General features: G+C 37.3%; 2 protein-coding genes across 9 annotated transcripts in view; one reads left to right on the forward strand and one right to left on the reverse strand.

Annotated features, from left to right (window-relative positions):
- PPHLN1 (periphilin 1) overlaps positions 1-23,960 on the reverse strand; it is a 151,583-nt gene extending 127,623 nt beyond the window's left edge. For 4 of the 7 annotated variants that reach the window (XM_040488410.1, XM_040488408.1, XM_040488407.1 and 1 more), the window contains exons 1-3: positions 23,866-23,943; positions 14,059-14,101; positions 11,187-11,278 (exon numbers count right to left, since the gene is read on the reverse strand). In XM_040488410.1, the coding sequence (XP_040344344.1) occupies positions 11,187-11,278; position 14,059 (93 nt within the window). In that variant the 5' untranslated portion in view covers positions 14,060-14,101; positions 23,866-23,943. Of the gene's footprint in view, positions 1-11,186; positions 11,279-14,058; positions 14,102-15,982; positions 16,018-23,865 lie in introns of those variants that run through there. The other 3 variants (XM_040488409.1, XM_040488405.1, XM_040488404.1) reach the window with 2 other exon arrangements.
- A 71-nt stretch (positions 23,961-24,031) lies between these two features.
- Positions 24,032-27,346, forward strand: part of ZCRB1 (zinc finger CCHC-type and RNA binding motif containing 1) — a 17,672-nt gene continuing 14,357 nt past the window's right edge. The window contains exons 1-2 of one of the 2 annotated variants that reach the window (XM_040488411.1): positions 24,032-24,171; positions 25,230-25,315. In XM_040488411.1, the coding sequence (XP_040344345.1) occupies positions 25,232-25,315 (84 nt within the window). In that variant the 5' untranslated portion in view covers positions 24,032-24,171; positions 25,230-25,231. Of the gene's footprint in view, positions 24,172-25,229; positions 25,316-27,346 lie in introns of those variants that run through there. The other variant, XM_040488412.1, reaches the window with a different exon arrangement.

Genomic DNA, 27,346 nt, shown 5'->3' on the forward strand with positions numbered 1-27,346 from the left:
ATAGTTCATATCTATTTAAGAACTAAAATGATCTAATTTTTTCCCATGGGGCTATAAGTGGTTTCTTTCTTTAGTATGTTAAATATTACATTAAAACATATATTTTAGGGGCGCCTGGGTGGCTCAATCGGTTAAGCAGCTGACTTCAGCTCAGGTCATGATTTCGCGGTCCGTGAGTTCGAGCCCCGCGTCGGGCTCTGTGCTGACAGCTCAGAGCCTGGAGCCTGTTTCAGATTCTGTGTCTCCCTCTCTGACCCTCCCCCATTCATGCTCGGTCTCTCTCTGTCTCAAAACTAAATAAACGTTAAAAAAATTTTTCTTAATTAAAAAAAAAAATTTTAGGGGCGCCTGGGTGGCGCAGTCGGTTGAGCGTCCGACTTCAGCCAGGTCACGATCTTGCGGTCCGTGAGTTCGAGCCCCGCGTCAGGCTCTGGGCTGATGGCTCGGAGCCTGGAGCCTGTTTCCGATTCTGTGTCTCCCTCTCTCTCTTCCCCTCCCCCGTTCATGCTCTGTCTCTCTCTGTCCCAAAAATAAATAAATGTTGAAAAAAAAAATTAAAAAAAAAAATTTTATAGTTTACATAATATATAATAGATAAATGAACCCACAGGCTCTTATAAAAATTACCTTTCAAAGAGGTTTCAATTAAATCTAAGCAAACATTGAGCTTCTAAACAAATTCAACATTAAGCCAAAATCAGCAACATAATTTATAGCATTCTCTAAATTAAAATTTGTTATTCATAAAATTAGAATCACTGATTTCTACAATTCCAAGAAACCATACAATTCCATTCTATAACGTCCTTGTCTATATTTATTTGGAGGGATGGTGGCCTAAGTATGCATGTCTAAACACTTGCATGAATAGAGAGCTTATTACTTTACATGCAACCTTTTCCTCTATTCAAAGTTATTTTAGGATTGTAAAATGCATATGGTAAAACTTGAATCATATTTAGTCATAGATTTAATAAACTGTTTTTTCCAAATAAAAATAAAATCATTCCAAAGTTGTTAATCAGCAACAGAAAAACAAAAACAAAAAAACTCCTAATGACAGCTCTGTATCTAGCAATGAAGATTAAACTCTTTATGTTATGAGATTGTTCAAATATAAGTACATTATTACCATCTCACCTCTATAATAGGCATCTATTCTTAAGGAAAATTCTATATTTATATGAAAAGTTTTAAGGAAATAAAGATGACTGGAGCAATCTGATGAAGCCAAGACTGTATTTTCAGAAAGTCCCTATCTTATCTAGGAATACCATGCAAGGATTTTTCTAACTCAATTCATGATGAGAAGCAAAGATTTCAGAATTTCTCAAAAGCTTTTTTCAATACAAAAGTTCAAACAGTATTTTATATTACATGCAATGCTGGACATGATTGGAAATACCATCAGAGTTTGAAATTCTCCTACAAACTTACATGGAGCTATAAACATGTAATTTTCCTTTTTAATGTTTATTTATTGAAAGAGCAAAAGAGAGAGAGAGAGAGAGAGAGAGAGAGAGAGAGAGAGAGAGAGAGGAGGGGAGGAGCAGACAGAAAGGGAGAGAGAATCCCAAGAAGCTCGAAACCACAAACCATAAGATCATGACCTGAGCTGAAACTAAGAGTCAGAAGCTTAACCAACTGAGCCACCCAGGCGCCCCATAATTTCCCTTTCTAGATGCTAACAGAAATACACAAGGCTTCAGGTACTGATACGGTTGGAGTCTTCATTTTAGAAATATCTTGGAAAATAATGGCACCATTATATACAAACCAGAAATAAAAACTGTAACTTCTAAAGACTACCTTAAAAGATTAAGGATAATAGAATCATTTTCAATTAATTTAAAAACAAACCCAAGGGAATCAAAATATTTCTATTATTTAAAATGCAGATATTTCGGGGGCACCTTGGGTGGCTAAGTCAGTTAAGCATCTGGCTCTGGATTTCAGCTCAGGTCACGATCTCACAGTTCATAAGATCGAGCCCTGGGTGGGGCTCTGGGCTGAAAATTCCGAGTCTGCTTGGGATTCTGTCTCTCCTCTCTCACTGCCCCTCTCCCCACTTGCGTGCACTTGCTCCTTCTCTCTCTCTCTCTCAAAATACATAAAACATTTCAAAAAATAAAATGCATGTATTTCAAATCTTGAGTTTGGACATATAATCTGAATTTACCTCAATGAAATCAATTTTCGTTGCTTCAGTTCATTATAAAAATTTGTACAGTGCCCCATTAAAAAGATCAGACCATATCAATTCAATTGTTGCTTATTTATACCATGTACCAATTTTCTATGGCTGTTACTAAAACTTCCAAAAATATGTGTAAAATTCTTTCAGATTTGCCCCTCCAAAATTAGTGTTAATGTTATGATCAGTCAGACCAAAATTAAAAAGTATACGTAACTCATTAAAAAAAAATTTTAAGCCTATTTTACTCAATCATGATCTATTCTCACAGGATGTAGAAAGCAACAACTTGCATATACATACTTTTTTGAGAAGTTATAGGTCTATTAAATTTACACATTCACATAGGTCCCTATCTAGGGGGTAAAACGATTCCAACCATTAGGGCTTCTGAGTTTCTGAAACAAGGATTGTTCACAGTTTTGCTTTTGCTAATGAAAATTTGAGCAGATTAAGATACTTATCAAATTAGTTTTGCAATTTTTAAGTCTGAAATGGTGATTGTGTTTTGTTATGAAATAAGCAATTATTTCTTAATTTGCTAAAAATTCCAATTTAATAGAACTATCTCTTATATAAGAGTAACACTTTCATTTCAGTAAGTAAAAGCACCAAGTTTTGTTTCATTCAATATTTAATGTCAAATTTCCCACACTAATGTTTAGTCTCTTTACTAACTGGGGGCAAATCATGAGGATTAGCATGTTTCTTTAAAAAGTTTTCCAACGTCAGGGGTGCCTGAGTGGCTCAGATGGTTAAGCCTCGGACTTCAGCTCAGGTCATGATCTCAAGGTTCATGAGTTCGAGCCCTGCCTCAGGAGCTATACTGACAGCTCAGAGCCTGGAACCTGCTTCTGATTCTGTGTCTCCCTCTCTCTCTGCCCCTCCCCCACTCACACACTGTCCCTCTATCTCTCTCTGAAAAATAAATAAACATTAAAAACGTTTCCAATGTGATTACAATACTTGGCACAAAGTCTAACAAAAAACATTTAAAGGAAAAAATTTAATAGACAAGCAACTCCTCTTAAGCATCTTTATCATTTGGAGACACACACTAAACTATTTATTTACATTTGAAATAGGGTATCTTGGATTTACTTCAAAATAATCTGGGAGAAAAGAAAATGGGGAAGGCACAGACAAAACAAGATGGACCAAAAGCTGGTAACTGCCACTTTGGATGATTTGTCCATGGGGAGTTCATTTTGTTATTTTGTCTACTTTTATATCTGTGATATATGTCCTTATAAGAAAGTAAAAAGCAACTAAAACACACAAAACTACCAGCAAACTAAGCATGACAGCATGTAAATAATTCATGCCATTACTGCCTAAAACAATCAACTTAGTATGAATGCAAGCTTCATGGGCACAGACACCTTGGTCTTAATTCACTGCTCTATTCCCAGCACCTGGAACAGCACTTGGCACATAGTAAGCACTACGTACCTGATACACGTTCTACTGTGTTGTATCAATTTTATGTTACTTCTGGTATCACATGTTTTTTTACTAGAAAAGTACCACACAAACCACACATACCTAAAAAATTCTACTACACAGGCTGGTGGACTTCTTTCAAAAGCTTGAGATTCCCTCACTCTGATCCCTCATATTTTTGTGACATGCATTTCAGTAACTATTCATTTAATTCACTCACTGAATTTTCAAAGAAATATTGGTGTTTTTGCATTTCAATAGCTTTGGGGAATAATGGGTCAGATATCTGAAATTGGAACTGCCCCAGAAAATAAGGACACAGTGTTACAGAATGTAGCCAAGAACTGATCCTTCCTCTCTGGAAATAATAACAAAAAGAAAGTTCTTGCAATTCTGTCAGACAAAAAAGGAAAACACCTTAGGGCATACACAAAGGAACGTTACTAAATCGAAACTCAGCAAATGAACACTTAAGATTTTACGTTTCACATGTGTAATTTTCACATTTAGAAAAAGTTGAAAAAAATATTGCACTTTAATGATATGAATATCCATGTAGTTAATGAAAAGCATACATACTGTTGGCCAGTTTACTCTGAAATATTTCAAAAAAATTAGATGGATTAAATAGACGGATAAAGGACAGATAGATGGATAAATATACAATAAAGCATGTTTTCATCAAATGTTAATAGCTGAATATTAGTGAGTAAATGAGAGTAATGAGAAAAAAAGAAATACAGTAAACTTGCTTTTCTATTAGAGAAAAGAATCCAAATATACAAAATAAAAGACATTACTTTCCTTTTTCCCAGCCACTAATGATAGGGAGTTCCCACTTTTTAAAGGATTAACCAGTTTTATATTTAGAAAAAAATAATAATCTGCCTTTTCAAAACTTAAGTTTTTACGGAAGTATGACATACATACAAAATGTGTACAAATCATAAATGTACTTCTGGATAAATTTTCACAAGGTAATCACACTGTGTAACTACCACCCGTTTCAAAAAACTAAACACACTTAGTACAGCAAAAGCCTTCCTGTGCTTTGTCCCAGTCACTACTTCCCTCTCCCAAAAGTAACCACTTTATTGGTGAATTCTGCCTATTCTAAAACTATGTAACAGGAAATACAGGATATATACTCTTATATTTAGCTTCTTTCTTTCAGTAGGATGTTTGTGAGGTTCCTACATGTTGCTGCTTTTGCAATGGTCCATTCAGGTCCATTCATTCTCACTGCTGTGTAACCTACACAATTAATTTATCTATTCCATTGTTAGACATCAGATTGTGGCCAATTTGAGCTTTTATGAACAATGCTGCTTGTGAACATTCTTGTACAAATCAGTGATATACCAATATGATCTTTAAAATAACATAAGATGATCTCTGCTTTGTAAGCAAATATTAAGCTTTAAATAAGTTATATTATTAGCTCCAAAGTCAGGAATTATAATTTTACTAACTTATATTTCTGTTCTAGTGTAATTTATCAAACGCTTTTCTAGCCTAAGGATTTAGCAGGTCCTTGAAATCATATATGAATATAAAATTACTTTTTTCACCCAAATGCAGCAACAAAAAACCAAATAATAGCAATTACCTATGGCTTCATCACTTAACAGAAATCACAGATATTTTCATATCATGTCATAGCTGTTGCAGATACCTCAAAATCTATTTATTCTCATTATTTTGAAAATATAGTAATGAAACTTCACCTAGCTCTTAATATTTATTGACCTACTAAAGTACATCTTACTACATAAATTTGCTTTTTAATAGTTGAGAAATATTCAAATACACATGTAAATATTGAAATATTCAAATATATTCAAATAGAAGTCCTTTAATTCTGTGTATTTCATTTTACAGTTTTAAAAACGCTACTCTAGGGGTGCCTGGGTGGCTCAGTCGGTTAAGCGTCCGACTTCGTCTCAGGTCATGATCTCACGGTCCGTGAGTTCGAGCCCCGCGTCAGGCTCTGTGCTGACAGCTCAGAGCCTGGAGCCTGTTTCAGATTCTGTGTCTCCCTCTCTCTCTGCCCCTCCCCCGTTCATGCTCTGTCTCTCTCTGTCTCAAAAATAAATAAATGTTAAAAAACAAACAAACAAACAAACAAAAAAAAACGCTACTCTAAAAAAGGGATCCATAGGCTTCACCAGACTGTTAAACGGATCCATGGCACCAAAAAGTTTAAGAAACTGTGATTTAACTAAAATGTAGGTGTAACATAGAAGGCAAAGGGATAATTTCCAAGAGCCATCAAAGGCACATAAAATGAAGGGAAGGGAAGGCTTTAAATTTCTAACCAAAATAAGATCAAGTTCACCAATAAAAGTATATGAGTCTTGAGGAAGGAGATATGGGAATACAGAAGAATTTATAAACTAGGAGAGATTGGGGGAATATAGGGACCAATCTAATGGAATTAAGATTTTTTTTTTCAAAAAAGGAAAGGAATGAGGCTATTAAAAGGTCTGGGCAGTTTCTGTGCCCTCAGGAGAAAGGCAATCTAGGTTTCTCCCCCTCTAGGAGGAACCAAGTAGCCAGAGAATTTAGGAAAGTCAGATTTACCTTTAGGCACTTAGAGACAGTTGAGTGAGTACCTCTAGTCTGATTTCAAATGCACTTGTGGTATAAAACATATCTGCTTCCTGCTGATGAAGATATTTTATAAAGAAGTCTGTTTCACATTTATACACATAAATTATATAAAAATGAGAATGTTTGAATTTGTTTACTTTTACTACGATATCCTCATCCATTGAGAACTTCCATAACCTATCATTTTTACCTCAACTCCTGTCATCATAAGCAACTTCAGTGTTCACCTACAATCTGCATTTCTTAACTCTGCATAAGAGTCACCTGATGAACCTTTACACAACACTGACGTTCAGATCCTACCTGCAAGATTAGGGCTTAATTATCTGGATGGGCCCAGTATTTATGTCACTCAGCTCTTTGGGTGACTTCAATGTATGGTGAAGACTGAGAGCCTCTAATCGAAATCACTGATCCAAAATCTAGCCTCCAAGTTTTTCTGATCTCAACTCCAATAACCTTCACCCACCCTCTATTCCCACCACCATCCACTGAACTTTAATTATCCAGAACTGTCCTTTCTTGGCAACTCCACACTCCAAATACCAATTGTCTATCTTTCTGTCATTCTCTGGTGTTCAACCTCACTGAGCTTTTCCTGTCCCTCAACCCCTCACTTCTTTCAATCCACTATCCCTCTCACAGCCTTAGTTCCTTTCTGAAATAGCCCATTACACATATTACCTCAATAATTCTGAGTCAGAACCTTCATTATTTTCATCTTTCTGTGCCTACCACTCATTGTGCAATCTTAAATCAATACAACAACCTGCTTTCTCCACTCCTAAACTGGGCTACTTAGGTAATAAAGTGCACATTCCTGTAGACTGGCGCCCCCATAATTTACGGTGCACAAGCTCACTGCTCCATCATCAAGTCTTTTTAAACACCTCTGGTGAAGAGATACCAACAATGGCTATTCCAAATTCAATGTGGCCTCAAGTCTCCCTCTACCTTATCCTAGGAGAAAACAAAGGCTATTAGGTATGAACTTTCTCAAATCCATGATCACACAATGACCTAACTAGAGATCCAAAGCATCCTTCTTATTGATCTTAGGACACTGATAAATGGATTATTCCCATCTTAAAACTCACTGCTCTCCCACTTGGTTTAAACCAGGACTGGTTTAAAGGAATCCCCCTGCCTGGCAATAGCCTACAGCCTCCTGGCAGGTCCCTCTGCCTCCAGTCTTTAAGCCAACTTCCACTGCAGTGTGTTCTATAACACAGCAAGCATATATAATGCAGAATGGTGTAATAAACATTTTATATCACAACTTTTTCCATGTATGATCACAAATATTTCCCACTATTGTCTGAAATTACATTTTTCTCAGCTTAGTTAACATACAGTGTAATCTTGGCTTCAGGCATAGAACCCAGTGATTCATCATTTACATATAACACCCAGTGCTCATCCCAAAAAGTGCCCTCTCCTTAATGCGCATCATCCATTTTCCCCACCGCCATCAATCCTCAGTTTGTTCTCTGTATTTAAGAGTCTCTTATAGTTTGCCTCCCTCTCTGTTTTTATCTTACTTTTCCTTCCCTTCCCTTATTATCTGCTAATTTTCTCAAATTCCACATAGGAGTGAAATCATGTGATATCTTTATCTGACTTATTTTGCTTAGCATAATACCCTCCAGTTCCATCCACATTGGTGGCAAATGGGAAGATTTCATTCTTTTTCATCACCAGAGTAATATTCCATTGTATATATATACCACATCTTTATCCATTCATCAGTTGATGGACATTTGCGCTCTTTCCAGAATTTGACTATTGTTGATAGCATGGCTATAAACGCTGGGGTGCATGCGACCCTTTGAATCAGCACTCCTACACCCTTTGGATAAATTCTTAGTAGTGCAATTGCTGGTCGTAAGGTAATTCTATTTTTAATTTTTTGAGGAACCTCCACTGTTTTCCAGAGCAGCTGCACCAGTTTGCATTCCCACCAACAGTGCAAGAGGGCTCCCCTTTATCCACAACCTCACCAACACCCGTTGTTGCCTGAGTTGTTAATTTTAGCCACTCTGACTGGTGTGAAGTGGTATCTCATTGTGGTTTTGACATGTATTTCCCTGATGATGAGCGAAAGGACGTTGAGCATCCTTTCATCCATCTGTTAGCCATCTAGATGTCTTCTTTGGAAAAGTGTCTATTCATGTCTTCTGCCCATTTCTTCACTGGATTATTTGTTTTTCGGGTGTTGAGTTTGGTAAGTTCTTTATAGATTTTTTATATTAGCCCTTTATCTGCTATGTCCTTTCCAAATATCTTCTCCCATTCCATCAGTTGCCTTTTAGTTTTGTTGATTTCCTTTGCTATGCAGAAGCTTTTTATCTTGATGAGATCCCAACATTTTTGCTTTTCTTTCCCTTTCCTTCAGAGATTCTGTATATAAACCTCTGCCTACACTTTACGTCTCCTAAAACATTCCATTGAGTTCTATAAATGTTGTACCGTTCAACACTCAGAATTGTTTTGAAGATTAAGAAGTTTATATATAAAACTAGCAAGAACTAGTTACATGTAATTATAGTAAATGACCATTTAAAAGTCATCCCCTCTCTTGGGGCTCCTGGGTGGCATTTCAGCTCGGGTCATGATCATGAATTCAAGTCCCGCACGGTCAGTGCAGAGCCTGCTTGGGATTCTATCTCTCCCCTTCTCCCGCTGTCCCTCCCCCATTCATGCACATGTTCTCTCTCATGCAAAATAAACTAAAAAAAAATAAAATAAAAAAAAAATAATCCCCTCTCTAAATGAACCTGATTTTATCATTTGGAGTCATGTGTTACATGAAGGAAAAAAAAAAAGCAATTCCTCAAAATTGAAAACAAACTAAAACATATCCATCCATATATCCAGTTGGTGACATAATCACACAGAAAATTCTTTTAAGTATCCTTGAAATACAAATTCCTAGTGGGATATATCCTTGAAAAGGTAGGGGTCCTAAGAATTTTTTTTTCTAAAGTCATCCCTTTTTCCATCCCTGCATTAGTCTCACATGTTTATCTCTATTACTTGTTTGTTTTTCTAGGTAAACTATAAGGTAATTTTATCAAGTTGAAGAGAATTTAAGTATAAATAAACCTGGAGGGGTGTCTGGTTGGCTCAGTAGGTTGAGCATCTGACTTCAGCTTAGGTCATGATCTCACAATTCCTGAGTTTGAGCCCTGCATCAGGCTCAGCACAGAGCAGCCTGTTTTGGATCCTTTGTCTTCCTCTCTCAGTCCCTCCCCGGCTCACGTTAGCGTGCTTTCTCAAAAATAAACAAACATTAAAAAAAAAAAACCTGCAAAGAAAGGACACACAGTAATAATTAAGTCAACCCATTCTGAAATATGGTAGGCCTCTTCACCTTGTCAATCTTTTATCTTTTTTTTTCTTCTTTTGGTTGTCAAATGATCCTTTGTTGAAATATTTTTCTTTGTAGTTCTTAACTAGCTGGCATTCCACTGTACCACTATTGATATCATCTATGATGTCATGAGTCTGCCAGCCATCAGCACTGCAGCCCACAGATTGGCCAGTTCCCAGGATCTCTTTAATGGTCCCAGAGAGTTCTCTGGCTAAAGATGGGTGCTGCATCTGTCAGGCAATGTCGACAATCTCATCAAAAGTGGTATTTCCACCGTGCTTAATGTTTTTCTGCTTCTGTCTCTTGGTGATTCCTTGACAGCTTTGATAATTAGGACAGAGGCAGAAGATACCAATTCAATTTGGGCCTTTCTGCTCCAAATGGTCAGTTTCACTGTAATCCTCAGACCCTTCTAATCATGGGTTACCGTGGTGATGTCATCACCAACCTTTACTGGAGACAGACGCAGGGGGCTGATCTTGGGGACCAGGGCAGACATGGTACCAACTTCCCCACTGGTGCACCTCAGGTATACACTTTGATCACTTTGGGACTGGAATCTCAAACTTTGGCAGCATGGTGGAGGCAACTGGGGTCAGGATGAACCCAGATTTAGGACAACTGCACCTTCACCTCCTCCAAGCCAAAAGCCAAAGAGCCCATCTTTCATCATTTTAGATCAATCCCCACCTACGTTATAATTGAGGCCAAATGACAATGCTGAATGTGACATTACCAATCTAAATAGGTTGTAAGATTTACTTCAAATATAGAAGTAAAAAAACAACATATAAACAAATATTTGTTCCCTATGATAGTGTATAATGGATCCATAATATATCTACATACCATCACCACAACCCAAATCCCCTGATGCTTAGAATGTGCCTGTGCAAAAGTTTAAGACTGACAGCTTCTTGACCTTCTACAAACCTTCCTTTGGGTCTCTGCAGAGGATTTTGGGGAAAGAGTACATATATTCATTCAATAAACGCTGAGCTCCTACTATGTGCCAGGTACTAGATGGTGCTGGGAATACAATAATAAGCAAAATAGCAAGCTCCTTGAGAAAAGGTCTCATTAAAACTTCCCAATTCCCAGAGCAACAAAGAGACAAACAGTAGGACAGTACACCAGAAGCTGCCTGCCTGCCGCTGAGCTGCCCCTACTTTTTAATTTCACTTTTTAATGTTTCCAATTCGCAAACATTTTTAGGAATAAAGAAAAATAGGTGACAGCTAATAGTAGGAGCAGATGCTCAAATACTCCTTCATTAACTGATGGTCTACCTTTATAAAACCTCCATTTTCTTTACAAATTCAATTCAATATAAAAACTTACCATTTTAGAAATTTATTTCCATATTTAGAAATCTACATAAATGAAATATTGCCTTTTATTTTCAAACTTTTAACTTTTAAAAGATAAACTTAATGTGTCTATATTTCAACCTAAACTGGTAAATTTTTGGCACTTAAAGATTTTGTTAGGAGGCCAAGCTTTGGTGTACAAAATTCACTTCCATACTAGGTTGCGAATTATTCTACATCATTAGCAACTTACACTGGGGTGACTTCGAGGAGGTACTCGTTCTCTTGGAAGTCTTTCATAGTCATATCGTCCCTCAGACCACATTTCATCTCTTCTGTAAGCCACTAAACAAAAAGGAACCAAAGAATTACAGTTTTTATGTTTTTAGGAAGTAGTAGAGAAGATTTAAAAAAACAAGTAGTTATTTTCCAACCAGTATTTTCCAGAGATACTTAATGAAAACAATATAAGTGACCAAAGGAAAAAAAGAATGATTAAGGCAATTCTCCCTCCAAATAATTTTGAAATGTTCTTTTAAAAAAATATATAATAGAAAGCTCCACCTTCCATTTTGAAGGCTATTTAAAGCTTCAAAGAGCTGTTCCCATCAACTATAGTAAAAAGATCCCTAAGACCCCAAATATTTCTTCATTCTCATAGTAAAAATTAGAAAAGATTCATTCTCCTGAATAACTTAAAACTCTGATCAGCAAGCAATGCTACTCCTATTTCTTGGTGGATGGTTTCTAGAACACTAAGTTTTTTGTTTTTCTACAGTCTTGGAGCTTATCTCCTCTATATGTTCAATGAAATGGTTAACCAAAAAAAGTGTTAAAAACTTTAAGTGTTAAATCCTATAAAAACACACTCAACAAACCCCAAAATAGAGCACTCTCAATTTTGCTTTTAATACCGTAGATTTATTTTAATGCAAAGACACTCTCATAAAATTTGAAATTAAAAGTTCTATCAACATTTTTCACATTTAGGGTGCAGAGAGAGGCTTCCTACTTTGAGAGCTGATATGTTCTGGGTGGAGGGCTAATGCAGGAAGAAGATGAGAAAAGGGTGCAGGAAATAGCTTGAAGGTCATTTCTATGAAATCGCAATACAATAGATCAGTGGTTGGCAAACTTCTTTGTAAAGGATCAGACTAATATTTTCAGCCTTGCAGGTCACAGGTCTGTCATAACTACTCAATTCTACTGTTATAATATGAAAGCAGCCATAGACAATACATATAAATGTAGCAGTGTGGTCATGTTCCAAAAAATTTTTTATTTACAAAAACAGGCAGGCAGCCCACAGGCAGCAGCTCAATAACCACCAGAGTCGATGAGAAATGGTTAACAGGGCAGAACCAGGAGAAAATGAAGCAGGTTCTGACCCAAGAACTATGAACCACCTGATATGTAGAAGGATGATCACGAGCAAGAACTGAAAATGGGACTGGTACTAACTCAGGGCCTTTTAGTACATACAAAATAGAGCAACAAGTCCAGCTCTAGTCCGCAGAGTTGTGAAGAAGGAAAATTTCTCAGAGAAGATACATGTCAAAAGATTTTTGGTGGCTCTTTATGACGTAGTAACCCTAAAGGGGAAAAAAGAGATGACATCCCATCTTGGCAATACAGAATTCTATGGTCTAAGAAAAAAACAAAGCCTAAAAGATGAGGGCAGTATTTTTTGACACTATCCATAGTACAAACAATCTTAATTTTCTCTGTAAAAACAAACCTACAATATTTTCTAATACAAATAGGCCCAATAAAATGAACTAATGCCAATATGCCTAGAAAAATCTTAAGTCGCAAATTAGCTCTAACATTAATCAACCTGAATTCCAGGTCCATAATCAGACGTCATTAAGAATGTTATTTCAAAGTAACCAATATTTTAGGTACAAGACCTGATGGAAGCTTGGAAGTTGAAAAAAAAAGAAAAGAAATTGTCAAAATTACTCCACCTATCCCACTTTTACTGAATCCATCATTTATCCTACTTGAGAGACAGTACAGAGAAAAGCAGCAACCAAATGAAACCAAATCACAGAAAAAAAAAATGAACACAAAAGAAAAATGCACAAATGATATGAAGTCAGTTCACAAAAGAGTAAATACAATGACTCAATCTTTTGAAAAGATGCTCAACTTTCTTCAAAATAAGAAAAATGAAAACAAAAACTATAATGGAATACTAATTTTCACCCAAAGCTCTGCAAAAATCAAACTCCTTTGACTAGAGTAAGAAAAGCAACACTCTCCTATATTAACAAGTATACTTTGGTACAGACTGGGAAAAAAACTGGCAATTAATATTAAATATTAAATGCACATATGCTTTGACCTGGTAATTCAACTTTTATGTATACTTCCATAGGTGAACAGCAAAGACTGAAACCAACCTAAAATGATGGTCAGGAGGGTACAGAATAAACAAAATGTTGTACATTCATATAAAGGATCATTATGCAAGCCATTTCAAAGAAAAGTCACCCCACATATAACATAGAAAGAATGCCGAGATACACTGGTAAGTAAAAAACAACAAAGGGTAGATTAATATGTTGAATATGCTGCCACTCTGGGAAAATATAAAGACAGGGTATGAATATATATGCACGTGCACAGAATACTTCTGGGAGTATAAGCAAGAAAAGGAACAGTGCCTGCCACTGGGGAGAACTGGGTGGCTGAGTATAGGAAGGTGAATATTTTCAATGCATGTTTTATATACATCCTATGACCCATACAAAAATAAAGAACTATATTTAAAGGTCTTGGAAATTGTTTAATAAGCATCTCAGTCGAAGGCACATGTGACTCTAGATCTCAGGATTTTGAGTTCAAGCCCTATGTGGGGTACAGATTAAAATAAAACTTTAAAAAATTTTTTTTATTTAAAAACATAAGCATAACGTGTAAAGTGATGGCAAAAACTATGAATATAAATTAATGAACTTAAGGAAAACAAGTAAAAGTAAGATTCTGTAATTAATGAAACAAAAATAAATTACAAGAGTTCTAAAGAAATGCTATACAGATTCTTAACTAGATATAACACTATGATATTAAAATTACTGGCTTCCCACAAAAAATGTAAGAATAACTACTATACTACTTACTTGAGTCCTTTCAGGAATCAAATATAAAGTTTTCAACAATCTCCTGTAGGAGGGGGGGAAAAATACAGACATAAGGATTTGTGTCTGTATAAATCAAAAATAATTAACCCTTCATTATTTGTATAAATAAAACCCTAAGAACAAAAAAGTATGACCATTAGTAAGCCGAACTCCCTTCAAACACATTTTTAAAAATAGAAGAGATTATTTTGACCACAAGAGGCCACCCAAGTTTCATAAGAATAACCTAATTATATTAAAAGAATTCTCCTAATTTTGCCAGTTCAGAGCTGGGCAGGACAGTTTTCTTACCCTTATCTTTGAAAGAACTGCTTGAGATTTTTAAGGCAATTTTCATCTAGAATATTAAGAATGCTGGCTTTAAAATATCTCACCTATTTAAAAAAAATCTAGTATCCTTAATCTGGAAATCCCTACAGTTTTATATTGGCAATAAATAGTCCCATGTTCAAAAATCATCCCAAAATCAAGGCAAGAATCATCAACTCATCAAAAAATACTATATCTACTAGATAAAAATTTGATAAAGAACTTTTTGTTTAGATTTGAGGACAGATGACACCCAACATTACATTAGTTTCAGGTGTACAACATGGTAATTACACATTATGCTATGCTCACAAATGTAGCTACCATCTGTCACCATATATCACTATTACAATGTCATTGACTATATTCTCTATGCTGTGCTTTTTTACTCCCGTGACTTCATTCCAGAACTTGCACCCTGTAATCTCCCATGATGGAGAACTTTTAACACTTTCCCCCAAAAGAAATAAAGTGCACTGAGCAAGTTTAGGTAAAATGAAGACAGTAACAACAAATAAGTAATGTGCATATCATGATGGAAATTGCAAATCTATGAACCAGTCTTATCTTAAAAAAAAAAAAAAAAAAAAAAAAGTGGGGAATCTAAGTCTACTCAAGCCTGTAGCTCTATCTACCACTTTACCAGAAACTCAAAGGATAGGAGTGGCTCTACTGGAAAGATTAGGCCCATTTAATTGCTACATAGAAATTCTGTGCTCACTAGCCACATGCAAAAATAAAGTTCTTTTTACAGTCTTAAATTTAGAGGTCACTCCTGATCTAGCTCCTTTTTCTGCCTGGAAGTCTACAAGACAAATAATAGAATTTTATTGTTATTACCTCAAAAGATTTCTACTTTAATTAATCAATCTACAATTTACAGAAGCTTAAAAAAAAGTAGCAAAGAAAGTCAAATTGGAAACAAAGCAGCAAGTACAAGGCAAAATTAAAAATATAATAAGAATTCAAAATAGAATGCCTAGAATATACACCATCAAGAGACAAGAGACCAATTAAATGTATTTGTGAAAGAGTTAAATATGAACAAAATGAATCAAAGCTAAAATCTGGAGATGACTCAACAAGTGGAAGCAGAAAAAAGCCAAAATAAATGTACATTTTCTGATAGAAACTTACCATTTAATGAGTATGTTGTTTTAGTTTGGGAAGATGAAAGTGTTGGATGGGAGTGATGGTTGCAACAATGTGAATGTACTTATTAATACCCATGAATTGTATATTTAATGGTTAGAATGGTAAATTCTATGTGTATTTTAACACAGTAAAAGACAAAAACAAAAACATGAATTTATCTGGCAAACTCCCAGATGAATTTGCTGAATATAACTACCACTTCTGTAGGGTATCAATCTGTATATTAAACTTAATTTCTACTAGAAACAAACAGCAACAATGAAACAGCTACTCATTGCACTAACGTTACTACAATTTCAATTCCTACAGTTAATCCTAAAACAGTTTTGCATATTTAACTCCGTGTTTGATGATGCCCCAGTGGAGTATTCATCTTACAGGGAGCTATCGAAATCAGTTAAATGTAAAAACGTTTAGTAAATAAATAAATTCTCTTTACTTTAAAAAGTTGAGGGGCACCTGGGTGGCTCAGTCGGTTGAGTGTCTGACTCTTGATTTCGGCTCAGGTCATGATCTCATGGTTTGTGAGATAGAGCCCCGCCTTGGGCTCTGCGCTGACAGAGTGGAAGCCTGCTTGGGATTCTCACGCGCACGCACTCTCTCTCTCTCAAAATAAATAAATATAAACATTTAAAAAATAATAAATAAAAATAAAAGATCTTAATTTAAAATTTCAATTACTATACACAATTGAATAATTCTATAAAAGGAAATTAGTTTCCTTTACAAAAAATAATAAATTGCTTAAATGTCTATAATACAATGATTAAATATAAACATTAGACTATACTCTTCTGTAAAAATTATTTCATTTTTTAAAGCTATCTCTTACTGGTGAGTATGCTAAATATTGACCTCTTTACAGAATATACAGGTATCTAGTTCTTAGATGTACTCTTAGTATACCTATTAATGTTTTTACAAAATAGCACTATCAGAATACAATGCTTTATTATCTAAATTACCATCTATTTTCAGAATAAAGAATATAAAAATAGTAGAACACTACAAAATGGTAAGACTAAATACAGCTTGGTGGAGTAAAATAATTATCATCCACCAGTATTTAACACTTCAAAAATTCAAACAGCACTGGTGAAGCCCATGTCAAATTATAAAACATCCCCTATTCTTAAGAAATCTATATAATTAGGCAAACAGGAGTATAAATAGAATATTCCATATGCAACCTTGTACTGTTAGTAAAACAAAACAGAAGACACAGTTTGAGGATTACATACAAAAGAAATAATATTAGGCAGTAAAGAAGATAGGTCATAAACTGAATCTTGAATTAGACAACAGAGAAGGGAAAAGGTAATCTTTTCAACAACCTTCTGATTAGCAGCATATGTTATTTATGACATTATCCAGATTTAGGAAATTGACCCATTCCACAACTAGAAGCCAATCATCTAAATTTAAACAAAGATGCTCTCATTGAAGTGATCATATTACTTACCGTGTAATCACTTCACTAATCTCCCATTAGTGGAGTCTCAGAAGTACTCCAGTAAAGTTCTCTGATCCAAAAGGATATGAAAACTGAAGAAGAGAACTGAAAAATGGAAGGACCCTCTATATCACAATAAGGCAGAGAACAGAATTAGAATTCAGTATGGAGAACATAAGCTTCATCTAGAAGTTTGCTAAGAACTAGTTCTAAATTATAAAAATTGCATTCTTATGCCATATTCATTAGAGAGTATGTTTAATATACCATCATGATATATTTAATCCAGAAAAGATATAAACCTTTCTCAGAACACTCCACTAAGCCAACCATTATTATTATGTTAACTTCAGTTGAGGGGTAAGAGGATAGGGAAGATGGGAATTTGGTCATAGTAGCCTAGAAACTGAGAAAACACAAAGTCACAGGCAATAATCCTTGTGTCAAACCATTCACACTTTGAATCCACAGTTAGATCTATTTTCCACCTTATCCAAACTGGTTATGGTAGCAGTAATTTTTCAACTTATCCAAACTGGTTCTAGTAGCAGCTTAAACTATAGAATAACTGTGCACACTGCTCTTTTTGGCCCTAAACACATTTACAATAAAAAAAAAAACAAAAAAAAAAAACAAAAAAAAAAACCCTCAGAATAAAAAAAATAGCTTTCCCTCCTCTCTAAACCCATTCCTTTCACTCTTTATTTTCATTAATAACTACTTTAATAGCAAACCATGGTTAGTGAATAGAAAAGCCCCATATGACCTCATACTCTAGATGAGCATTAGACCTTTGCACAGGCAATTGCAACCCCCACTCCCACCCCAACCTAGAATGCTTTTCTCCAGGTATCTGGTTAACTTCCTCATCCCTCAATATTCACCTTCTTAATGTCACCTGTCTACCAGACCGCCCTAAATCATTGCACTAGTTATCTAAGATATTATGCAAATTATTTTTGATGCATAGTATTGGTCCCTTGCTACTAAGAATATGAACTGTATGAAAGCAGGGATCTCTATGTTATTCAATGATTAATATTAAGCACCTAGAACAATTTGCACAATGTGTTCAGTGTTCATGGAGTCAATTTATTAATGCTGGTAATATGGCCCCTCTAGATAAATGATTTCACTTCCATCCTGACTCCATTCAAGCAGATGTCTCACAGACATCTGCAATTCAACATGCCAATAGTTCACACTTCTCAGAAACCTGCTTCATCTCCTGTCTTCCCCATTTTAGTCAATGACACCACCAGGTACCCAACAGCCCAAATCAGAAACCCGAATCACACAAGACCCAGAACTTTTCATATTTAACTATTCATTAAATCCAATTATTTCTTTCACCTCAATATATAAATATCAGATGTTCCTAGTCTAGCCATTGGACTCCCCAGTAGGAAAACACTGGTCTCCCTGCTTCTTCCTCACTCTAGAAATTGTAGCCAGAATGCTCACCCTGGTAAAGACATCTGATTTAAAAATCTCTCAGTGGGTCCCCACCAGGGTTGAATGAGGATTCAACCCTAACCTTAAAAAAAGGCTTATCTGTGACCTTGCTTCGGCCTTTCTAGCTTCACCCCCACCATTTCCCCAATAGTCTCCAGAACCTCCAGACTTATCAAACTTGTTTTTGTTCTGTAAGTGTGCCACTATTTCTCACCACCACAGTTTGGCATGCTTTTCCTCTGCCTAGATCTTAGCTGCCTTCACCCTCTACTCTTCCTTCAGGATGCACTTAAATGTCAGGTTCTCTTATATTCTCCAGAAAGAACAATGTTGTTCTTTCTTTGGGCCTCTTGAAGTATCTTGCTATGACAGTACTATATAGCATCATATGCAATTTACTTTTCTTCCACTCCTTCCTCTCAAACTCAACACTACTGCAAAGGCAATGACCGTGTGCCTCTCTTACTCCTGTTGTTTAGCAGGGTAAAGGTGTTTATTAAATACTGGCTGAATAAACAGACATATTATTCATATGACCTCCACATGAGCCATTCTGGGGAACCTGAATACTGATTTATACCTTTTAATTACAGGCTCCCCCTGCTCTCTCAAGTTCAATTTATGCCACTTTGCTTTTGCCAAGACCTACATTAGTACCTGTTTACACTAACCAAAAGAAATCAAAAGAAGATTTTTGCTTTTACAAAACATTAATTACCTCTTTCTTTAATGCCATTCAGCTTACGAAATGCTTCGGGGAGTGGGGCAAACACGTATTCAGAAAACTTCCAACGAGCACTGTAAGATTATGGTTCCCGGGCACCTGGATGGCTCAGTCATTGGAATATGGGACTCTTAATCTCAGGGTTGTGAGTTTAGGCCCCATGTCGGGTATAGAGATTACTTTTAAAAAAGTAAAATCTTAAAAAAAGGTTATGATTACGGCTCCTACCACAATTCTCATGACACTAATGCCACTTCATTCTTGAGAAAAAGGTATCAATGAGAATCCTTTAGTTCTAGCACCTAAAGCAGTGCTTACCACTGGCTGCACATAACAATCATCTAAAGAGCTGTAAAAATACCAATGTTTAGGCCCCGTCCTCTGAAATCCCTATATAATTGGCCTGGGATGGAACACTTCCACTTTTCAAAAATGTTAAACTACTCTCATCTCAAGATGAGATACACTGACCTTAAAGCAAGGTAAACATTTTCCATACACCCTAAATTGAAACAAGAAGCTCTTAAGGACTGCCTTGAGTCTAAAAATTAGATAGTACTATTTTTATTGAAAAATGTTTAAGGGGCACCTGGGTGGCTCAGTTGGTTAAGCGTCCGACCTCACCTCAGGTCATGATCTTGCGGTCCGTGAGTTCGAGCCCCGCTTCGGGCTCTGGGCTGATGGCTCAGAGCCTGGAGCCTGCTTCCGATTCTGTGTCTCCCTCTCTCTCTGTCCCTCCCCCATTCATGCTCTGTCTCTGTCTCAAAAATAAATAAACGTTAAAAAATTTAAAAAAAAAAAAAAGAAAAATGTTTAAAATTCCAGAACTAAATTAAAAATGTCTTTTTGAACATATTGAAGGTCTGTGGGAAAAAAAAAAACTAACACGAATGCCAATTAACATGGTCAAAATAGAGCAAAATATCTACTAAAATTAATCACTGTTCAATGGTCATGGAGAGAGAAGCATAGGAAAGTTAGTTAAAGCCAAGAGTGTCGCCTGGGTGGCTCAGTCGGTTAAGCGATGGACTCTTGATCTTGGCTCAGGTCATGACCTCACGTATAGTGAGTTCGAGCCCACACTGGGCTCTGCACTGACAGCATGGATCCTGCCTGGAATTCTCTTTTCTCTCTCTGCCCCTTTCTCCCCACCCTTCTCCCTCTCAAAATAAATAAACAAATATGGAAAAAAAAAATTTTTTAAAGCCAAGAAAAGTTAAAGTCTTGAGAAATTGCTCAAATGTGGATGTATGATGGTAGAATCTGAAAGAAGGTAAAGGAATTATTATGGAAGATGTGCCTGAGAAAGATGGAACTGACCAAAGCAGATCTGCATTGTAAAGGAATGGGAAAAAAGCCTGAACAGGAATAACAGGCTTTCATTTTCTTCCCTTTAGTAGATATTATCTCTCCTATCCCACATAAAGCACAGAGGCTCTGAAAAGCTCAAATCACAGAGCCAAAGCCTGGAATCAGTCAAGTATGCATAACTTTTTTTTTTTTATGCTTATTTATTTTTTAAGAGCGAGAGAAACAGAACATGAGAAGGGGAAGGGCAGAGAGAGAGACAGAGAATCCAAAGAAGGCTCCAAGCTCTGAGCTGTCAGCACAGAGCCCGATGCGGGGCTCGAACTCCTGAAACGTGAGATCATGACCTGAGCCAAAGTCGGACGCCCAACCAACTGAGCCACCCAGGCACCCCATGTATGCATAACTTTAAATCCCAAGCCCCTTCCATCATATCACATTGCTTCACAAAGGTAACAGGCAAAGACAGAACAAATTCAAGGGCATTAAATGCTCAGAGGAAAAAGCTAGAGAAGTTCACTGTAGGCTTTTAAGTCTAGAAATAAGTTGCAAGAAAAATGTCATTCCAGAAGACTGACCTGGCAGTATACAAAATAGATTAAAGAAGAAAGAGACTAAAGGTAAGGAGACCACTGATTGCTTCAGAATAAACATATAACTTAAAGTGCTGCATTACTAGTTTCACAATTTACTTTTCAGTGCTTTAAGGATACCTCTTATGTAAGCCCCACTGCAATGTATTAAATGCTGAGGAAATTCCTGATTGTTCAGTGTAAATGATCAAGTAACTGAAATTATACAAGTAGACAAAAATACCAGATGTTTGCCTATCTATGCTTACAAATCTAAATCTTACTGCACTTCAGTCTTAACTGATCAGCCTCCTTCCAGTCTTTCACCCTCTATTTCACCTTTAAAAAGGGATATTCAGTTAACTTTGCTGATACATCATCCACACTTGAAGTTTCCCTGAACGAGAATCCAGATTTTTCACATTAACTAACTGTAACAAATCCAAACTCCTATGCCCTTCATATGATCCTTCTATCCTCTCACCTAAACTCTAGTTCTCTCCAAAAAGATCATTCATGCCAGCTTCCTCACTGTGCCACAAAGTAACACACACCAGCCTGGAGCTGTTTGACATATTTTCCAAACTACAATACCTCTTTCCATTCTCTCATTCAACTTCAAACCAACCATGAAGACTCAGCTCAAAATCTAGTATTCTCCTCAAAGCCCATTTCTATACCATACCAACACTAAAGCAGATTCCAAACTGGTGACTGGAAGGCCACATGACACGTCTGACCCAGGTTTGTTTGTTTGTTTTTTTCTATAAAACTTTATTCCATTGACAACACTTAACTGGCAGAGATCACTTTTAAAAACCATGTTTCCAACTGTTACTGAAACAACTACATGCTCTGGCAACACTGGGATCATGTTCACACAGCCACTATCAGCTGAAGCTAAATAGCAGCCTACCCCTTTCCAAAGCTTCTTCCATTTTAAAGTCAAAGGACATGTCAACTGCTTGACTTCTGAGACTACCTGCAGCAACTGAAATCAAAGAAATACCTGGGGGCACCTGAGTGGCTCAGTCAATTAAGCATCTGACTTCGGCTCAGGTCCCCAAGTGTGGCTCTGTGCTGACAGCTCAGAGTCTGGAGCCTGCTTCAGATTCTGTGTCTCCCTCTCTCTGTGTCCCTCCCCTACTCATGCTGACTGTCTCTCTCTCTCAAAAATAAATAAACATTTAAAAAGAAAAGAAAAGAAAAGAAAAGAAAAGAAAAGAAAAGAGAAGGAAGGAAGGAAGGAAGGAAGGAAGGAAGGAAAGACCTGCCTATTAGGCACCAGTTACAAAAATTAACAAGACAAATAACAGTCCCTCCTCCACAGCCTAGCTTAGTAGAGAAGGCAAAGAGAGAAGCAATTAAATATGATACATGTGTCCAGTGCTATGAGGAGGAAAGTTGAGGGCACTTAGCACATGGCAAGGGTACCGAAGTCTCTCGGTGGTGGGGGGGGCACCATTTACAAAATACTCCTCAGAGAAAGTCAAAGGAAAACTGAAAACTTTAGCAGGTGTAGGAATTATCCACAAAGAGGTAGAAGAAAGGTCAGAGAAATCAAATGCTGCAGAGAGAAAAGAACCTCTACAAAAACCCTGGGGGCAGGAAAAATATTCTGAGGAAATGAAATTGGTTCTGTATGGCAAGAGCCATCACTTAACCTTAAATGCAGGTGTTAGAAAAAGGGCTCAACTGAAAGGGCTGAAGGCAAAAGCCAAGTGTTAGTAATGGTCAGGAGATAAAAGAATTTCCATAAAGAGGTTGACAATGTAAGAGTTTGTTAGGCAGGGAATTAGAAGTTTCAGTGGGCTCAGCTGTTGTGTTGAGGGAAGAAACGTGTAAGAAAAGGAGGGAGAAGCAGTGATAGCCTAAAACAAGGGAGAGGAAGTACAAAGCAGCATGGGAATGAGGGTGTAGCATAGAAGACCAAAGGGGCTTACATCTTGGGCGGTAACCAAGAATAACGGGGATGTGAAACATGGTAGTTTTGGCTGGCCACAAGTTTGCCAAGAGAATTAGTCCCAGCGGTCCCCTGGCGGACATGGAGGCGTTCGGGCCTCTCAAAATTCAGCTGCGCCCTGTATGCACTCCCTTCTTTCTAGAAGACATAGACTTCAATCTGGATTGATTGTGCAGACTCCAGGAGAGGCTCTAGATTCCAGGCTGCTGGCACGCAGACTCCCAGGTAATGGTTACAGGCCTGGTCTGTGTGTGCTGGTGGGCAGAAGTATAAACTACCTCGCATTAGTTTCTGATTTTTCTGTAGGAATGATGGGCCTGTTTACCTCCTCTCAAGAGAAAAAGCAGTGCGAGCCCATTACAGATTTACAGGACGAAAAAAGGCGCCAAGAAGTCCAACATTTGTCCATATCAACACTCAAGATGAGTCATTCTGTGAATTCAAGTTGACCTTGTCTCCCAACTAGACTGAGATATCCGCCAGAAAAAGGCCTGTTTTACACTTTTTTTTGTAGCTCTCAAAGTGCCTAAGACTGAACTGGGTACATCGAACACATTCTATAAATTTATCGACTTCCTAACTCATCTTGAGTCACTTAAGTTACATAGTTCAGTCCTCTTTCTGCATAATAAGGAGCTAAAGAGAAGCAAACCTGTGCCTCAGACTCAACAGTTTCCTTTATTCCAAACTCCACTGCGTGTCCACAGCCTTAACCGAAAGGGCACGATTCAAATGCAACGGGAGTCTCCAAGTCCCGCCACAGAAAACACCCGCCCGCCTGCTCTCCTTGGGCGTAACGGCCCGCGCGCTCGGCCCCGTACACCTCGGAAAGGTAAAAGGCGCTCACCGACTCTGGGCCACCGGGAGACCCCTTAAATGTAGTCGTCCGCTCGTCGCCGCTCGCCTAAGCAGGCACTTCCGGCGCGCTCAAGGACGTAAGCAAGAGCGCCCGCCTCTAGGCCCGCCTCCGGTGCTTGGGTCTAGCTACCGCCAGGAAGAGGCGTTGCTGTCGCTGCTTTCCTACTTTTCGGCGCTTGACCCCTCCCAGGACCCGGGATGCCCAGGCCCCAGCGGGGGACGAGGAAGAGTCGGGGTTGAGCCCAGCTGAGTGGAGGGCTCGCGGTCTAGTCTTTCCGGCCCGCCCCACCTCAAGGTAAACGACTCTTCAGCTGCGGGCTTTCTCCCAGCGAGCCCCTACCCGGACCCGGCCGCCCAAACGATCTACCCCTCTCCCCCGCCATCCTTTATTATTCCGGGCCATTTATCATTGCCCGCCCTTCGCAGTTCTCACCAGAATGGCTAAAGTATATTTTCAAACGGGAAACTTTGAAGATGTTGAGTTCCTGAAGTTGTCTAATAAATTCCCCAAAAACATCTCAAGCAGCATCTAGCAGTTCTCCCACTAATCCGCGAATTCGCATGCCTTACAGTCAATATTTTGCCGTTTGTGATGTCCCCTACCCCCCTCTCAAGTACACATCACACAGGCTTTTTAAATCGAAATTTTGAACCTGGTTGAGTACGATATAATTTTCACAGATAATCTGTTTTGTAAAATATGCAATGAAAATTAATGACAAATTATATTTGTAAACTAAGGTACATATACAGGTCAGTATCTTTCAAGGTACTGAAACTTATACATGTAGTAAAATGTATCAATTATTTAGCAATAATATACAAAATTAATAATTTGAAAGAACTTTACACCATCAGAATATGAGGCTAACATTTTCTCTTAACACCGCTTTAGAGAAAAATATTAAAACAACCAAAAAGGTACCGAAATCCAAAGCATTAGTGAAAATGAGCGGCTAAGGTTCCTTCAGAACTACCAAGTTCTTATGTGGTGGGCAAGGTATGAAACCTTATGGAAAAGCACTTTCTTGCTCTTAGCCTGAGAGAAGGTTAAGTTCAGCCTCAGTTTTTTATTCATCTGTTAAATTCATTCTTCCTTCACACCATAATCCAGCACTGGAATGGTTAGTGTAAAGCCTTTACTTAAAAGAAAGACCAGAAAACTCTTTTGAGTGGTGTCTGGGGAGAAGAAATTCCTTAATTCATCCAGCTAGAGTCATTGCTTCTAATCCTAAAAAGTGAGGAAGGTGTATTAAATCTAGCATAATTACATCATTGATTGTCCATATTGGTTTTGGTTGGAATCAAGAATACCTGGTTTAGATTGCTTCTGTGGTTTGTTTTCCTTTTTAGAAATGAGTGGTGGATTGGCCCCAAGTAAAAGCACGGTGTATGTATCCAACTTGCCCTTTTCCCTAACCAACAATGACTTATACCGGGTAAGTAACTTTTAGTACAACTATCTACTGAATTCTCTATCTGAGGTACAAATGTAGCTTAAGCAAACAGTTCTCTTTGGCAAAATTCTTACTACATTACAATGTACTTAAGTCATGAATAGCAAAGACCTCTGTTGCAAACATGAGTAAGTAAAAAAAATTGACATTTATATAATTTCCAAGGAAAGTTTGTAGTGAGAATAACAAGTTCGTTATAAACACAGAAGACACAGCTAGCATAATGAAGTGGGAGCAACTTATGATAGGCTGATTTTTCCTGATTGCTAATTGGAGTTTTTGAGATTGGTGGAATAGAGGTTTTGGATGAAAGGGCTGATAAAAGCAAACAGACCCCTTTACTAAACCTCAAATTCTGAAAGGGTATTTAAATTTATATATATGGTTGAAATTTAACAGTTTAATAAATGTTATTTTCAATTCAGGATAGGAGTGATTGAGGGAGGAAAATCCAACATCTTCTTTCTCCTCTCCACCTTACAGAGAACAAAATTTCCTGCTGTCCCTGTCCTGCAGATGAATAGTTGAGAGGAAATGGAAGGAATAACATGAATCCTTTCTTCCAAGTGTGCCCTCTACTCTGCTTCTTTGGGTGGATGTTAAATACAGAGATGCTGCATAGGTGATACATAGTATTTGATTAGTTACTTAATTGAGATAGCTTTCGTCTCAAAGAACAGAGGAGAAAATGAACTCCAGCTTCTTTTGCATCAAAATAGAGATGTGTCTGTATTTATTGAAAACTTAACCTATGCTGAGCGCTCTTAGTACCAAGAACACAGCAATGAACAAAAAGATGAAAATCTATCTTGGGACTCATAACATAGCAAGATAAAAAAAAAAAAAAGATGTGAAATATAAAAAAGTCAAATGATATTATCATTTGGATACTAAATTAATGCTGTTAGGTGCTGAGGAGTAAAAGGAGGCCAGGGGTGACTGAGTGGCTCAGTTGATTAAGCTTCCGACCTTGGCTCAGGTCATGATCTCACAGTTTGTGAGTTCAAGCCCCGCATCAGGCTCTGTGCTGACAGCTCAGAGCCTGGAGCCTGCCTTGGATTCTGTCTGTTTGTCTCTCTCTCTCTCTCTCTAAATAAACATTTGAAAAAAATAAAAGGTTATTAAATGTTAGGTCGGGAATGGAGGTAAAATTTTACAGGGACAGTCTAAAGCCATTATTGAGAAGGTGACTTTTGAATAAAAACCTAAAGAAAGTAAAAAACAGCTGTGTGGATGTCTAGGGGAAAAGCATTTCTGGCACAAAGTAAATCAAGTGGAGAGAAGAGGAAGGGCAATCAGAGGGAGGTAAGACCGTGCAGGGGTGCCTTGTAGGGCCTACATACATCATGGTAAGGACTCTGAGTGAAATGAGAAGCCATTAGAAAGTGTTATACAGAAAACTGTATTGGTCTTCAAAATTCAGTGTTGCTAACACTGCAGTCCAGTTATACTACATTCCAGGATTACACAACTTAATGATAAAACTCAATTTATTGATTGTGTAGACATCAATGTATTCTGAAAGGCTTTTCTAAGACATAATAAATAGGAACTATTAGTATATAGGTAATGGCTGAAACAGAAATAGATGAGATTGCTTAGGGTGAAAATGCAGAAGTAAAAGGAAAGATAGGGCCCAGGTATAAAGAACTACCAACAAAAGGATGGGCGGAAAAACAGACTGATGGGAATGGATTTTTCATTACAGAAGCTTTCTGTTTTATGTTTTGTTTTCTAAGCAGTCTAAGGATCTGTCTTCTGAAATAGTGATTGCTTAATGGGGTAGACTAGGAATAATGATATCCCACAGTGCTGATATTTACAGCACATGGTTTCTCTAGGGCTGTGGTGGGGTTGATAGTTGCCATGGATATGCCACAGAGACACAGCAGCTGTGCAGTGTGCGCCTTCAGTGTTCCACACATAAAGAGTGGGGATGTTTCTCTATCTCCCTGGGCCTGCTTTATAGAATAAAGACTAAAAGCTTTCGCAAGCTTTTTTTTTTTTTTTTTT

This window comes from Herpailurus yagouaroundi, unplaced genomic scaffold (assembly GCF_014898765.1).
Source record: "Herpailurus yagouaroundi ecotype Mexico unplaced genomic scaffold, PumYag 166, whole genome shotgun sequence".
Classification (NCBI taxonomy): domain Eukaryota; kingdom Metazoa; phylum Chordata; class Mammalia; order Carnivora; family Felidae; genus Herpailurus; species Herpailurus yagouaroundi.